The sequence below is a fragment of the Phalaenopsis equestris genome, unplaced genomic scaffold (assembly GCF_001263595.1).
Source record: "Phalaenopsis equestris unplaced genomic scaffold, ASM126359v1 Scaffold200734, whole genome shotgun sequence".
Taxonomy (NCBI): Eukaryota; Viridiplantae; Streptophyta; class Magnoliopsida; order Asparagales; family Orchidaceae; genus Phalaenopsis; species Phalaenopsis equestris.
In genome coordinates this window covers 12357-29589 of record NW_018220542.1, presented here as the reverse complement: position 1 = coordinate 29589, position 17233 = coordinate 12357, and the positions used below count along the sequence as shown (strand labels likewise).

Sequence of the window (17233 nt, the reverse complement as noted above, 5' to 3'; positions counted from 1 at the left end):
AAAGTATGGCAATATGGGTGTCCTTTCCTACCAAAATTGGTATCCCGGACGCGTTGGTGCAGTCCATTTTGTCGTCGGAGGTCATTCGGAAAAGTTCGCATTTTCACCCGTCCTTTGGGCTTAATTGAAGTCCGATTTCGCGCAATTTCGTGAACTTCGTGTACTTTGTGTGTGTACGTGATGAAAGAGTCGTGACGAATGTTTTCCTAAGGCTTGAAGTCCTATTTGGAACATTTTCCTCGAATCTTCGCAAAATAGCCCATAACCGCTCGTTCATAAGACGATGGTCTTGTGCTAAAGATGCTAGACATCAAAGGAAAATAGGAATTTACTGGAATTTCTAGAAAGGTGTGTCCCAATTCTAGTTTTCTAAGATAGTCGATTAGGAATTTCTAGAGCTAGAATCTAGGCTCTAAGGAGGAGAAGACAAGACCTCACAAAAATGAGGTCAACAGGGCAGTGAAGATTTTGTCCCCTGGGCAAGTTCTTCGGTCGATTGATCATGGGAAGCAACAGGTACAGGGGTTGGCGCGCCAAGAGACGGGTCGCCCAACTTGACTCCTCTTTTTGTCGGAGAATTGTCAGCGAGTTGGACGACTCAACCTCATCCCTGGAATCTTCAACCTATTTCTTATTATAAGCGAGTTACATAACTCGCCTCACACCTTTGGGCCAACTTTTTTTCTTCCAGCCTCGTTATCACCCCAGTCTTCTTCGTGCCCTCGGATCGGCTCCCTTCACTCCGCTTCTTTTCTTTCAGTCTCGCCCTTGGGGTGGCTACTTTCCTCCGGTCACTTTTTTCTTCTCAAGTTCCTTCTCCATATGGAGTCGTGACGCAAAAACTCAAGACTTTTTTGAGCAATTCCTCGGTAAGAGCGTCAACGTGAATTTATTTTCGTTCACTATGGAGATGCTTTTTAAGTCCTCCAATTGGGCTACACACTCTCAAGCAATGTGGATAAAAAAACAATAATTATGCCCTATTTATGGAAGGTCATGGACAATTTAATCTAGAGTTTAATTATTAAAGTATCGATTGTAAAATAAATGAATCTAATTTTTGCATTAAATTCTCATATTCTCATCGCAAAGCGACTTTCAAGAAGTGAGATAATCGATAAACTAAATATGTATGTTAAAATGTGTCGGCATAAATCTCAAGCATACTCAGCGGGCTAAAAGACAAAAGTTCGGTCAATGATGGCCCACAAAAGGAAGATCAAGTATAACGTCAATGGAATAGTAAAGGACTTGATTGACCAACTACATCTCCCTTGGAGTAGGATTCGGGGCCAATCGAGCGAAAACTGCTCAAGTTAAAAATCAAAACCCATCGAACTGAGAGTATGCACCAATTCAACTCTATCTCAGCATCGCTAGCCGCCTTACAAGGGTCTCTGAGATTCTTCAAGAGTCCAAAGATTCTCACACTACACACTCCATGAACACTCTAGATGGATCTCCTGTCAAGTGGTAAACTATCTGTCGGTGATTCACCCTCTGCCTGACAGTCTAGTCTCATTCTGGCAACGAGAGCTTCTGTTCCAGGGTTCGACGGTCGACAGCCAGACCAAACTAGCGGACCGATTGACTCCAGCGGACAGAGCGAACTCCGGACGATCAAAAGACAACCAGAGTTGATTGGCTGCCCAACTCAGTGGAGTCGGCCGAACGAATTTTTTCAGCCCAAAGATTATGACTGATCTCAACTGGCTTGAGTGATAGGGTAGTCGAGCCATAGACTCATTAATTTTTTATACCTAAAATACCCTGCAACACACTCACAAAAGGGGTGGCAAGCATGTAATTTTTCATTGTATAACCCCTTGCCTATAAATAGGGGGATCATTTCTACAATAAGAGGTTAATCGGTCAATTATCAAAGAACCAGCTTTTACTGTGCACTCCCTCTCCTTCTCTCTTTTGCTCTCATATTCCATGCTTTATTCCTTGGGGGTGATTCACAGGATAACTCTGGGTTCAGTAAGCTCCTTTTTATTTTTTTTTCCTTTTGCTTGAATAAAAGATAATCATTACACTCATCTTTGCACTAGATTTCATTTTTTCTCACTTTATAAAGAATTATTTTTGTCAGTATCTCTTATGATTTTGTATGAATTATAATTCTTATTTTGTTTCTTCAGCATCTTCACTATATAAGGCTGCTAGCATTCTATGCCTTTTAAAATGTTTTTATAAATCTATAAGCTTATATATATATATATTTGAATGGTCTGAGGCTATTATACATTTATACGGGCCCCGACCATCCCCATGCACCTAACAATTCGAGTGCCACACCCTCCACCAGATGGAATCAAACTCCAGTCCAGAGGGGACTCACAACTGACAAGTAGATGCCCGATCAATTGATATGAGTACACGGTGCCTATATATATATATATATATATATATGAGGGTGTGTTGTAGGAAAGTTTCTTCTAGCGTTCTCTCTACTTGAGCTCAGAATTTTGTAGCTGTAAAATTACGGACTCAATTATTCGGCCATAACTTTCCCTCAGAATCAAAAACCATGGCCTTACTGTATAGTATAGACTTAAAGTTGATAATGATTTTAAGCCCTAACATCGAAAGCGTAGCGGAGCTTACTAACAGAACTGTGATGCTAGAAACAATTTTATCGGCATCCCATATTGCCGCCAATAGATTTATAAGATGGAATGAAATCTCATTTTCAGATCATGGCTATAACTCCAAAACCCTTGGCCAACCAACAAATTGACCAAACTGCACGAACATCTAAAGGAGATATTGAGTTTATATTTAGCCTAAGGAGATCCTTTAATGCTTCCTCGAATTTCCATACCTTCAACCTCTTCAGTAGAGTATAAACCCATCTGCTGAAAATCCCCCAGTAGAAATTATTTAAATGAATACTCATTATAAATTACATCCCTTGAGTAGGACCAATGTCTCCTACTGAATCTAAGATGAGTTTAGCTTTAATGAAATATGAAACAGGCAGTAAATCTCAAAATTTCATAATATTTGATTATCTTCAGCCTAAATATGAAGGCTTCATAAATGATACAGATGTATCACTGTGGACGAAGAACAAATCAAGATATTTTGACTAGATGATAGGCCAAAACAAAATCATTATACCCTTCGTTAAATGGTTCTCATTAAAATACAGTTAAGGAAGCTCAAATTGCTGTGCTATTTGGAAAATGACATTATGAAAGTAGACAGCTTGGAAATCGCTTATCTTTTTTTTAAACCCAGTTCTATCATTCAAGATGACAAAGCCAAACCACCAGAAATGATGGCCTTCTGAAAATCAATATCAAAACACGGACAGTTCGTATCGTCAAACAATTAAACTCCATAAACTGTACTGTTTAAATAGTTTCTGATCATTTATTTAAATTAGATATTAAAATTGATGAGATAGAAAAAAAAATTACAAGGTCTTAAAACTTGAAAAGACTTGTACCATTCTCATTCAAAGCTTTAATTGTTAAGCATCTTACACTTAACCGGCCTCCAAAGGTTGATTTTAACCTTGTAGCCAGTAAGAGGGATTTTGATGAATTCTTTTGACAATAAAAAATAGAATTCTCTTACCATAGGCGCAGCTGATGAGCTCGTCACCTACCAATGTCTCCACCCTGGTCGCTTGTCTCATTCCCAAACTACAAATGCGAACAGCTTCACTCACCAACCTAAGCTGTTCATATGTCCCGCTGTGAGCACGTATAGCTTGTGTCGCTCAACTTTGCTCATCTCTACTCCAACATCTCTTGCTAGGGCATATGATTGAGTTTGCACATAAAGAATTGCTCTCTATCTCCTCTCTTCTATTTTATGTCTCTTCTCCCTCTTACTCTTGATTATGATGCTGAACCCGCACAGGCTCTCGTCTTTCTTTGTCCTATAGTTATTGTACTAACTCATTTTGTAATCTTGTTTCCCCTTCGTCATTCTCTCTTATATGAATTCACGAATAGGTAAGTACCGGTTCAATTAAATTGTTGCTAACTATTCAAGGTACTATAAAAAGAATACTGAGCAGGCATTTACAATCTCAACTGTTTTGTCCCCCTAAAAATTTGAAGATTTACTATTTTTATATATAATATTAAATTATCTATATTAAAAATGGTGCTTTTAAATACGTCATTTGGCAATTCAAGTATGTATGCATCAGTGCCAATCTTTAGTAATCTTAATTAGCCCTACATACCCTAGCTTGCAGTTTTCTAAATTTTGTGGAGGGATATCTCTCAAGTTGGGTCCCAATTAACATATGTTCTTCAATATTGTATTATTTGAAACTTTTCTCTCTATTTCTTATTTCAGCATACTTTGTATTAGTCATATTTTCCTTGCATTATTTTGAAGGCTTTGAAAAATCTTGTGTGAAAATGAATGCAGGATTTAAGAATGCATGTGAATGTACGTTAGCAAGATCAATTGATTTCTTTTTGGTGTATCCATATACTATTTCAAATGAGGTTTTACTTGCGGCTCTTGAAATAGTTCTTTTGTATGCATACATTGCTATATGAAAGTGTAGGTTCCGAGTATTTGAACTTTTATCCATCAAACTTTGTAAGAGGTTTTCTATAGCTGTACTTATTATCCCAGTGTACCCATCAAGTGAAGATAAATACAGAAGAGAATTTCAATTATACTCATTAACGTTCATATAAGTTTCTTAAAATATGATACAAATTTAACTTCCCAATCAAAAACTATTATGTATTGAAGCTCTTACAGTCTATCAATTTCCTTAAAAATAATTTGTTTTATGAGATGTATCATTTTATTTTGAGTTCAGTACAAAGTAAAACATCTTGCGAAATTGATCTATAATTATTAATAGGCTGCCATGTCCTCTAGTGGTTCTAAGAAGGTTAAGTACGAAGTTTATAGAATAATACTCTCAAGATTGAAGATTATAAGAAAAATAGCTAAATATGTATGTTAAAATGTGTCGGCATAAATCTTAAATAACCATAGTTGTAACCTCACTAAAAAATATTTTTTTAGTCTTCCTGGTGCTTTTTGTTTGATGTATATCACTGTGTGACTGCTCATTCAGCATTTCTTCTTAAATAACCATAGTTGTAACCTCAAAGGGATGTTTGTATGTTAAATTCAACTGTATTCAAATATATCCTTCCATTGAACTTTTTTCCTATGCATCGAAGACAATCTTGCTATTAATTATTTTTTCTTAAGGTTCCTCAAAAATATGAGAGATTTTATAAAAAGGTTTCAAGTGAATTTTAATTTTTAGATATAGTCCGCAATAAGACTTCTACATCTAGGTAAGAAAATAGAAATGTTCTTGAATGGTTAGTAACAAACTAAATACAGACCAATCTTCACCTTTGATCTTTGATACTTGTTGCATTCTCCCTCTCCAAATTAAGGTATAAGTGATCTAAATGGAAATTCAATTTAACGATTTTCATATATGTTATTGTCGTTGAGTAACACTCTTATAAACAATTTTTGAGAAATCCAAAGTCCTTAGTAGTTTCCTTTGACATCTCTCACACATATTAAGTTATGGAGCACACTGACAAACAACCTTCGTTAGATAAAAAATAAATAGTGAATTTCTCTCAATCTCTCTATACAAAATAATGTCATCTAATAATACTTCGATAAACAACTTTGGATTGGTCAAAGATTTATGGTGGATTTTTCTTAACTTCTTTCACGTGATTAACTTCATATAGTAACACTCATAACAACATATGGCAATAGTAACACAAATAACAACATATGGCAAGTCAAAAGTTCATTACTAAATTTCTCTCGGTTTTTCTTCACACGCCTTAATATTGTCAATTAATACTTTGACAAACAATTTTACAAAAACAACAACAAAGCCTTAACATGAATCCTTTTTCTCCACTGCATCTTATGTAGTGTCATATTTTCATTTAGTTCTAATAAATTAAGATCTTTTTTATACAATAAGCCCAAGTCTTCCTAGGTATACCTCTGCCTTTCTTAACATAAGTCGAATCTAAAAGATCTATTCTCCTAATTGGATCATCAGATGGGCGACGTTTAATGTGACCAAACTATTTAAGATGACTATCTCTAATTTTGTCTGTCGCTAGAGCTACACCAACCCTATCATGTATATCTTCATTCTGCATTTTGTCTCTAAGTGTAAAGCCACTCATCCACCTAATCATTCTCCTAATCATTCATTCTCATCTCGGCAACACTTAACTCAGTATTATGCTTCTCTTTTAAAGGCCAACATTCAACACCATAGAGCATTGCAGATCTCTCCACCATCTTATAAAATTTTCCTTTCAGTATAAGCGGCACTTTGACAAACAATTTTAAATAGGTTAAAAATCTTTGATAAAATTTTTTCGACCTCTAATACATAGGTTGAATTCCTGTGAAATTCCTTTTTTTTTTTTTTTTTTTTTGCCCTTCAATAAGAAAAACTGGATTTTACATGGGAAAATTATTCTTTTTCTCAACTCTACCGGGGGCTTATAGATCCACATGAAAGACTTGGATGAGGGAAAAATATGGAAAAACATTAAGAATCTTTTATAAAATTATCAAATTTTTGAGCCACATGAAAATTTTCTTTTTAAAAATATCAAGGGAAAGACATTATCAGTAGCCTAAGTTGCCCTAGTGACATCATTTTAAGTGGGTCAGGTCTGATGTTTTTTTTTTCCCTCAAAATTTCATCATAGAAAAACATTGGTTTAGCAGCGTTTGTTGGATCTTAATAGGAAGTTAAAACATTTATTTCTCACTCTATCTCCATGAATTTTTTTTCATGCAAAACAGACGAGGAAGCTAAGGAAGTAATGATTGAACATAAAAAAATTGCATCAGATTTTAGAACTAGTTTGGCTTTATTCTAGAAAGATCCATATGGAAGAAATTTTTGTGCTATGAAAATTAATAGATAAGTATGTAAAACAATTTAAGGGTTTTTTTATATTTTGTCTTTATCTTCAAGGCTTGTGATTGAGTATCATGGAAAGTGATTTGGTATATTTTATAATAGAAGATGTATGTCAAAAATATATAGACACATTAAATCTATGTATGATAAAATATTAACCAATATTAGAAATAGATATACAGCAATCGAAAAATTTTAAACTATCATAATTTTTCATTAAAGATCAGCATAGAATTCATATCGACTTTATATTATAGATGCTTACAAAAGTCAAAGTGATGTGTCTTGATGCATACTCTTTATAGAGAATATAGTTCTTATTTATGTGACACTAAAATCAGTGAAAAATTAAAATTTTGAAGGAAACGTTAAGAAGATAGAGGTCTGTGAATTAATATAACAAATATTGACATATGCTATTTAATTGAAGTGGATAATAATATTAACAAATATCATTCAATAATATTAAAACATAAAGTGATACCTTGGTGTGATTGATTCAAGTATCTTGGATTTATTATACAAAAAATAATGGAGATGTTGATAAGAACATAACTCCTGTAGCTAAACCTTAATGTTTAAAATGGAGAAGTGCATCAAGATTTTCATATGATAAGAGGTTTTTGTAGTTTTAAATGGTAAATTCTATAAAAATAAAATTAAGCTGGCAACATTGTATGGATCCAAAGTTCTTATTAAAAAGTTATTGATATTAAGTTGGGTGTGGCACAAATGAGATTATTAAGATAAAGGTGAGACAAAATTAGAAAGTATGTATTAAATGATGATTATAATAAAAAAGAAATGTCAAAAATAAGGTAGTTGAAATAAAATTTGGTGATTTGGATCTTACAGTAAATTTTTTAAAATGTGACCTTTAGATTAATTGATAACATTAGTGTTAGGAGGATTAGGTAAAGAAAAAGGGTTAGATTAAAGTTTACGTTGGATAGAAGTTATTCCAAATTTATGATAATGAGTATTTATTACACTATCCAAAATAGCTGGAATAATGCTGCTAGTGATAAAACTGTATATAACTGAATTTGACCAAGTTTTCTCCTTTTTGGTTGTCTTATCAAGTAAAGATATTAGTATGTCGAAAAATCTCAGAATCTTTGACATCATTAGCCTTGTCCCAAACATTTGGAGAGAGAAACTTAACATCCACCTTTAATATGCGATGGTTCGGAATTGTGGCAATGCATGGGCTCTTTGATTCAGGAAACTTAGATATAGTGTAAGAGAATGAGGACATTTTTGTTTGTCTAAAAGATACATAATTGTTAACAGTTGTGCTCCACTATGTTTGTAAAGATCGGGTCTTCCTTCCCCTTTCGTCCTGTTGACAGTTTGTGACTAAAATGTGAACATGTATTCAGTTTTAACATCATGTCTTATACCCAACAATATATCTACGTTGAATAACGTCCATAAATTCGACAAAAAATGTTTTTTCTCATACACTTTGACTGCCAACAGGTAAATGAAGGAAGTGCGAGTGCAAGTGAGATCTTAGCAGGGGCATTGCATGACAATGGTCGAGCTATTCTTGTTGGAAAAAAAACATTTGGCAAAGGAAAAATCCAGGTAATTTCTAGTTTCAACCGTAACATCATTCTCATATGAAAATAATTTATTTCACGTCATTATTAACTCTTTTCCTTTTTAAAGCTCTACCGTTCTGATCCTCAGTCTCATCTTTTTTTTCTAAATAGCCAAGTTATTTGTTAAATCTCCCAACATTTTGAAAATTTATTTTCAGAGCTTCAATAAACTCATTTGAACTCTTCTTTCAACAACTGATTTCTTTCATTTGAAATGTTACAGAGTGTGACTGAGCTACATGATGGTTCAGCCCTATTCATTACAGTTGCCAAATACTTATCTCCAGCTCTTCATGATATTGATAAGGTTGGCATAATACCGGATGTACAATGTTCTACTGATATGTTCGCTGCATCGAAGGCATGGACTTCCAGAATTAAGAGCACAGTAGCATCTAATCTTGAGGCAGATTCTTGCATCTTGGTAGCTGAGCATGAATTGGAGGTCCAAAGATCAAAGGGCACTGCATCTTAACTCAAGAGATCCCTTTATGTATGTATATGTCAGAAATAATGTTCCTTTTGTTGTATAATTGATATTTTTAGGAAGGAGCCTTATAAATAGATATGTATTGAACTTTAAAGTGTAATGAAAGGCCTTAATCTTAAAAAATAAGAGGTATGATGTGAAATTGAAGAATGAAATGAAAAAATCTGTTTAAAAATGCAAGATATCGGCGAGCAGATGAACAAAGAACTGCTAAAAAATGAAGGGAATAAAACAGGTGTGTCCTTATCATATTTTTTTGTATTCTAAATCTTTTATTCTTATTGCAGCTTCGCTTCCAAGAATTAAATGACTAACGAACTTATATGTATGCCCAAAAAATTCTTGGGTGGATCTTGATAGTTCCAATGGTAATAGAATACAATAGGCAAGATATCGTCGAGAATCAACCTTTATAGCTAAACAACGAACTATCCTTGACGGACAACCTCTCTTTACCTGCCAGCCATACTTCCCACGGACATGATTCATTTCTTCCGTATGAGCTTTGTTCAGGAAAGGATTTCTTAAGAAGGTTCTCTTGATTATCTAGCTTCCCGACTGACTACTCGTGGTCAGCCATAACCTCAGCCGACCATACTCTCTATTGGCCCCTTGACTAGCCATCTCTTAGCCATGCCCTCAACCAGCCGGCCATACTCTCTGCTAGCTGGCCTTTATTGGCTGACCACTGTATTAAAAGAAGGTTTACGTGCATACCATTTTCATTGCATAAAAATATGCCACCTCATTTCTCTGATTGGCAAGCTCCATCGATCGGTAAACATACAATCAATATTTCTTTTTCTTCAAGTACGTGAATAAATTAATACGAATCTAAACTAAGGATATGAGAAACATTTTTAAAACAACAGCATAAAAACATCACATTTACATATTATAAAAGGCGTAAGAAGAGTGCTAGAACCTTCTTTATTCATTATCAATTAAGATGATAACATTTATATATTGCAAAAGCAACAACTAAACTGAAAAGAGGTCAGATGATCGAATGGGTGCTAGACAAGTAGCTCAAGCATGCCCAAAAAAGACTAAAATATCCAGCTCTACTCCTTTAAAGTGAGTGCAATATTATAATTTATTTATTAGTTATCTTATTATCTATAAATAAGAGGGCACTTCATGTAAAGGGGCTTTTGACTCTCTCCTCTTTGTAACATATTTTTTTTATGCAATAAAATGATCGCTAGGAAAGTCTTCCCCTCCTCTCTTTCTCTTCATTTCTCAATTTATTTTTGCATTTATTTTCCCTAGTCCAACGCTGTGTTCCCTAGACACGATTCGCTAAACAGCTTTGGATTCAACTGTACATTTTAATTATCTTAATTCAAATAAAATATAAATAATGTTTTTATCTAAATCCGACTTTCCCTAGTCCAACGCTGTGTTCCCTAGACACGATTAGCTAAACAGATTTGGATTCAACAGTAAATTTTAATTATCTTAATTCAAATAAAATATAAATAGTATTTTTATCTAAATCTGACTAACTTCTTTTCGTTTGCATGTCTTCTAATTTGCCGTAAACCTGAAAGCAAAAATCGACCAGCACCTGTCAGTCGATCACAGCTCCAATCAGCCATGGCCTCTTTCCTCCACCGAAGTCGAACCACCTCTCACCTTCTCTTCCAAAGCCTAAGAAGCCTTAACCCCGTGGTTCCTCACCTCTATTCCAAAACCCTCCATATACCTACACCGTTAAAACAAACAAGTCCCATCTCTCCCGTTCCTTTCTTCTCCCCGAGCATCCCCAAAAACTTGAACCAACGCTTCCTCCAAAATTATTCCATCTCGACCTCCATCATTAGATCTCAATTACTTCTCCCAAAGCCCCTGAACATCCCCAATCTCCAGCAGTTCTCCTCCAACTCTCCGGAAAAACCGCATCCCGAAGTGCGGCACCAGGAGATCACCGGCCCGACGGTCGAGCCCGACACTTCCCCACTAGCCAATGAGACCCGCGAGGTCCTTGAATCCCTTCGGAGGTCATTATACGACCTGAGTTCCGCTCTCGCGGTGCTCGGCGTTGCCCACCTCGGCCTCGGCGCATGGGTGGCGTACGCCGTGCACCCACCGAACGAGGTCTCTATCCAGGGCTTTGCTGCCTTTGCCTTCCCCTTCTCACTGGCGTTCCTCTTACGGAGGACTGTTAAGCCTATTACGTTTTTTCAGAAGATGGAGCAGCAGGGCCGGCTGCAGATTCTTACGCTTGCTTTACAGATTTCGAAGAATTTACGAGTTCTGTTTGTAAGGATGCGAGTAATGTGTTTTTGCTGTGTCATTGGAGTTTCTGCTGGATCGGCCGTGACTATGTTGATGCGTTGAGGTGGTAAGTGACAGTTCTTCATTTCTGTTCTTTTCTTACTCTGGATTTGTTATTGGCCGGTTAAGAATCAATCCTTGATTGACGAGTTCATATCTATGATTAAATATGTTTATCCAGGTGATAATTTTGATAATCTGCACTGTTTAAATATTATCCAGGTGATAATTTTGATAATCTGCACTGTTTATTTAGTTCCCATTTATGAATTCCAATCGAATGGTGTAGATTTTTTTTTTAATTTTCTTTTATTACTTTTTTCTTTTTGAGTGGCATTTTGGATCGAACAAAGATTTTTGCTCCCCATACTGAATTTTAATTCGCATTCTTATGTACAACATTATCATTTGCTTATTTTTATCGACTTCAAGTCGAAACCAGGATTTGAGCATTACTGCTTCTACATGTTTCTGATATGAGGATTATTTGGACATAAAGGCTTATGAAAAAACATAAATTTAGTCATAGTGCTGGCAAAATTAATGTGATTCATTTCTTTTTCAATTTTTGAAACTAAAAGTTTTGATATAATTGAAAAAAAATCAAAATTTATTGCTATTTGCTCAATATACACTCCATTCTACTCAGACCTCTGCGAATGTTCCTCACTTCAAGTAGTTAGATTGAAAACAAACTTGATAGATTAAAATCAAATGCATTTCAGCAATCTATTTAACTAAATTTAAATAAGCAGTTTATCAAGCTATTAGATCAACAATAAATGAGTATTGACAAACATATATTAACGACCAACATTATGCTAAAAAAATTATTCATATTTCAAACTTTAAAAATTTATGTTCAAGCTTATTAAATTGTCGATATAAACAAATATATTCATAATATTGTCTATGGGTTCCAAATTTATTTTTGGGTGATACAAGTGTCTTACTAGCAAGAATGGATTAAACCAGAGCATAAAATATGAGATATACATAAGATTGAATAAAATTTGAGATTTCAATAAATTTCCAGAATTATATGATTGGTGCGAATGATTCGATGTTTTTGGCTCTCTTTTTGTTCCCCTATTGGTGGTTTAGGTCAAGGCAAATACCTGATAGCCAGAATACGTATGAGCAACACAAATAAAAATTACAGAGTAAAGCTTAAAAAGTGCTTGCCATAAAATCAACAAGTTCATTTGAAGTTGTGATCAACTTCACTCGAAAATAACATTTTCAAATAAAGTATTGGTCACTTCATTTTAGGCTGGCGAGTAACTTTATATATTGTGAATTCTTCTTTTGTGACCCGAGTAAGTAGCTTTTGTGACTTAGGAAAATAGCCTTGGCAACATTGTTGTATACATTGAATTCTCCAATTTTCTCATTCTTTTGAAGAAATTATAAAAGATCATGTGATTAAAAATATCAATCATCATTAGATATTACATTGATTACGATTGTACATAAATTGGACCAGTGTTTAATACATTGATTGTTTTAAGTCTATAAATACTTCATAATTTCTTTTTGCTGATGTTGTCGTGTCCTTCATATCTTGAAGATATGGAAAAAAATCAAGAAGTATACCAATAAGAAAGTCATTATAATTTTGCTTGAGATTTATAATGAGCGCAAAGGACACAAAGCTATGGTGAATTTCTTTTACCACTTGAAAGAAAATTAAACCAGAAAATAGTGAATACTGATGCGAGCTAGAAGTATGAAGTCACATCGGAGTTGCCCACTATAAATGATTTTCTTACAATGATTGTTATTGAAAATGATATTAGCCATGACTCCTCTTTTTCTTGATCATCTTGCATAGAAACAACAAAGAAACATATGAATAATGCTTCAACTATACTTAAAACGTTACTGACTTCTAGTAATGAGCAAAGCAATCAACTTTTCAAAACCTCTAGTTGTGGGAGGTGACAAATAAATTGATTTTGCCACAAGTTCCAGAGGAAAAGAAAAGAAACTGATCATGATAATCAAGCTTAGTTTGAAGGGTCTGTTGAAATGTCGAGTATGATTTCATTGAGTTTCAAGCTAGTTAATTTAGTTCTACCAAGTAAGCTTAAGAATTTAGTAGACGATTTTTAATTCATTAACACAATGACACTCATCCTTCAAGCCAAAGCAATGAATGTTGAGGAGTCACCAAGCTTCAAATCTTTGGAAGAAGTTGAGAAAATACATTTGAGCAACTTGATTGAGAAATTTGTTTTATCTAGCTGACATTATATTGCCTCTAGTGAGCTTGTCCAAATGATGATATGTGAGGATTGATTGGGGGATGAAGTCATTATTTCGAGGAAGCTTATTTTCTCCTTAAATGAGTTAGTTCACTTGCTATGTTGAGTTCTTATTTTGTCACTTGATTCACCATTGACTTATTTCTAATGATGTTATGCTTTATCCCTTTGCCTAAGCATTAATAGGAGACTTATCGTCGCTTATTGCTGTTTTTGAGAACCAACATATTCCTTCAAGTTCTTTTATAAAGCTAGCCATATTTATATGTTTTTCTTTTTTAAAAGGAGCATAAGTTTTCTTAATTATCATGTACTTTCAATTGTTTTTTTATCTTTATATAATCTCTTTGTGATGTTGGAGAGTTTTTTTTTAAATCTTATATGATTTTCCTAATCATTTTTTTAAAATGATTAAAGCAGTAGTAATGCACATTGATGATTTGAGTTATGAAAAGCCATGTTAATTTCTTCACTATTGTCATTTTAAATCTCTGTAATCATTTAAAGAATTTGAATCATAATGACCGATCTTCCATTACTTCTCTATAAATAGTCCTTTGGTTTCCCTTTATTTCCTTACATAATATTTAATTATTTTGTTCTTGGGCGACTTTTTTTTTAAAGTTTTTCTTCATATTGTTTATGGCGAATGCTCTTCTCTCTTCTAGGAGAACTTCAAAAAAGTTGATTGGGACTTTGCTTAAGTGGTTATCAAGTACAATGTGAAAACAATACAGCGAGACTTTGAGTTCAATCACGACTTTACTGTCAAAATTGGTGAAGTTAATAAGCTTCTGAACTCACTATAGGAAGATTTATACTTTTACAGAGATCAATTCTAGCTCAACTTGTGACTTCTTTCTTCCGTATGTTTCTAAGATCTTGAATTTCTACTATTTAGTGGACTAGTAGGATATTAAATTTTCTTATTAACATAGTTTTCTTTATTATGTTTCTGTGTGAGCATGAGACAAAATGAAGCATAGATTTATTTAGGTTGGTGTTTGTCATTATAGCTTTTAAGGAGGGTATTGTATATTTTTCCTCCAAATATACAAAGATGAAATGCGTAGAAAATAAATTTAAGATTGAAAGGAAGATAATTTCATTGTGAAGTTGGCCATGTGGTGGCAGATTAGGACTAAGGGTCTATTTGGGACAGCGACAAATATTTGAAGAAACAATTGTGAAGTTGTTGTATGAAAAATTGTCGTCAGAAAGCTGTTGTTCGTGAAACCGTATGTTTTTTTGGAATGTTCAGTTATGAATTTGCTGTGCTGCAAATATTAAAAAAAAAACTATAATGTCTTTTTATATGTGTGCTAGTTGTAAGTTAACTATTTGATAATGAATTCAAATAAAATACTACAAATAAATTTCAAAAGTTTATAGAAAGTTTGAAGTCTAGCATATTGTATTAAAATTTACGCACATTTAACAATGAATAACACAAAAATTAAAACTATAATAACGAGAAGTAATTTTATTATAATATTGCTCTTGGTATTCAAATGATCAAGTCTCTTGGAGAATTTTCTCTCCCATGTTGCTCCCTACACAGTCACGTTCTGAAGTGGAGTCCTCATAGCTATCAGCTCATCCAAAAAAGATGCAATTATTTACTGATCTATTTGTACGACACCTATAAAAGCTTTTGTCATAGCTAGGTTTTCTTCTTGACATAAATACGCAACATTGCAATCCATAGTTGCAGTACAAGACTCTAGAAGCAGGAGACGTCTTTGAACTCATATTTTATGAGAAACCAGAATTTAATACATAAAATGAGCTTATATTAATGTTAAAATTATAAAATTAAAAGAAAATTTAAATAATAAGAATGATATTGATATAATGAGAAAGTTAAAAGAAAAAACAAGGTCTTAGAGTCAATATAAAGAAATGAATAATGTGCCATTATAAGAAAGCTAAGTATCCAAAAAGAAGGGGATATTGATTGTCTTAATGCCAAACTCATATATATTAGAAAATATGGGAGCATAAAGGCCCTCCAGAAGAACCTCAATGGCTATATGCCTCAAAAAGAAGGGGATCTTGGTTGGCTTAATACCAAACTCGTATATGTCGGAAAGTATAGTAACATAAAGACTATCCAAAAGAACTCTTATGGCCATACTCGTCATAGACCTTTAAACAAATTAAATGGAAAAAAAAAAAACTTACATACAACAACCCCACAGTTGCCTAGAAGGTCATCCAAGTGGGAGCATGCATCGAAAGATGTTGTAGCGCACTTTCTATGTTGTTGGGTGACTCGAAATTAATCATCCAATTCATTTATCCTCGATATATGGTGATGTAATGCAAGAAGTACATTCAATATATGAAGTATAGTATTCAAATAAGCATATAACTACTGCAGTAAATTTTTTTGATGTTGTATATCACTATTATTCGTCATTGATAAAAAAAACATTAAACATAATAAAATGATGAAATAACAAAAAAATAAAGTATGACTCGTACTGTAAATTTGAAAATAAGTTTAGCTTATACATCAAACAAATACTATGAAAGAAAATCTTAGAAACTCATTACACTCATACAACATGATTATTATAAAAGAAAGCGTATGAATTTCATCCTACACTCGGGCGCCATTGACATAAAAAACTCTCTTAGTGATATCTTCTAGCAATTTAATTGAATACAACTACAAAGACATCTTTATAAATTTTTACTTTTTCTCTTACTATTTTTATAACTTATGGAATAGATGCGGGTGCATGTGATGTGTTAGGCCTTGAGGAAGTATTAGTGCTTGTATTAACTAGTTGCAAGATCTGATCTCTTAAGAATACGCCATCATCTTTTTTCTTTATTTCACTTCTAAGCCCCGAAGATGAATGTCGTTTAGAGTGATTGGATCTAACATATTCAGTTACACTACTAATGGATCGTTCACTTGAGTCCTTTTTGTGCTTAGAATCTACGTGCTTCGATACATCAATGTTTTCTTTTTTACTTGAGGTCTATGCATTACACTAGAAGCAATGATTTCACCAAATATTTGGTCTAGCTTCTCCTTTAATCATGAATCAATGCTGCTAAATTTAATTTTTTTTTTGCATTTGAATCAACTTCAAGTTATAGATATTAAATATTTTGATTTATTAAACCAAGTATGTGGAATGTTCTAACTAGAAAAATAATATATCACCTATAATCTCTCACTTCATCATTCTTGTGATGTATCCATAGTATGCTTTGTGTGATCCTAACCAAGTCCTGTTGCTTTTTGCTTTATTTCTTTTCATATTTTTTAGTCTTTTCTTAATTGATATCATTTATTCTTTAATTAGATATTATCATACCCTTTTTAGTTCTTTAAATTTTATTATTATGCTCTATCATCCTTTATTGAAATAAGTTGTAGGTCTATTTCTACATTCAACTTTTAGACATAGATTACAAAAAATTAACTTCACATCTCTTCCTCACAAAGCGGAATATTCACATTCATTTGTCTTGCCCATTTACACCTCAAATTATGAAAACAATAAAAAGAAAATTTTAATCACATAATAAAAATAAATATAAATCAAGGGGTTTTCAAACGAGAGCTGAAGCATAAATTGATTTTTTAAATGATTTTCCCAACTACTCTTACTATCAAACACAATATGAGAGTATTATCAATACA

General features: G+C 33.5%; 2 protein-coding genes across 6 annotated transcripts in view; both read left to right on the top strand.

The window, feature by feature from the left end:
• The window catches only part of LOC110035922 (carboxyl-terminal-processing peptidase 3, chloroplastic), a 55914-nt gene extending 46774 nt beyond the window's left edge, over window positions 1-9140 (top strand). For all 4 annotated transcript variants that reach the window (XM_020740260.1, XM_020740259.1, XM_020740258.1 and 1 more), the window contains 2 exons: window positions 8408-8515; window positions 8756-9140. In XM_020740260.1, the coding sequence (XP_020595919.1) occupies window positions 8408-8515; window positions 8756-9007 (360 nt within the window). In that variant the 3' untranslated portion in view covers window positions 9008-9140. The remainder of the gene's footprint in view (window positions 1-8407; window positions 8516-8755) is intronic.
• Window positions 9141-10552: 1412 nt separating this feature from the next.
• Window positions 10553-14409, top strand: LOC110035926. 2 transcript variants are annotated; one of them, XR_002295183.1, is made up of 2 exons: window positions 10553-11483; window positions 11525-11582. XR_002295183.1 is itself a non-coding variant. In XM_020740262.1 (2 exons), exon 1 carries the CDS (start codon window positions 10622-10624, stop codon window positions 11363-11365), a length of 744 nt encoding a protein of 247 aa, XP_020595921.1. In that variant the 5' UTR covers window positions 10553-10621; the 3' UTR covers window positions 11366-11369; window positions 14238-14409. The 2 variants fall into 2 exon arrangements, 1 of the variants encoding a protein (XP_020595921.1); XM_020740262.1 differs by lacking the exon at window positions 11525-11582 and adding an exon at window positions 14238-14409 and having other exon boundaries at window positions 10553-11369.
• The last annotated feature ends 2824 nt before the right edge of the window (window positions 14410-17233 follow it).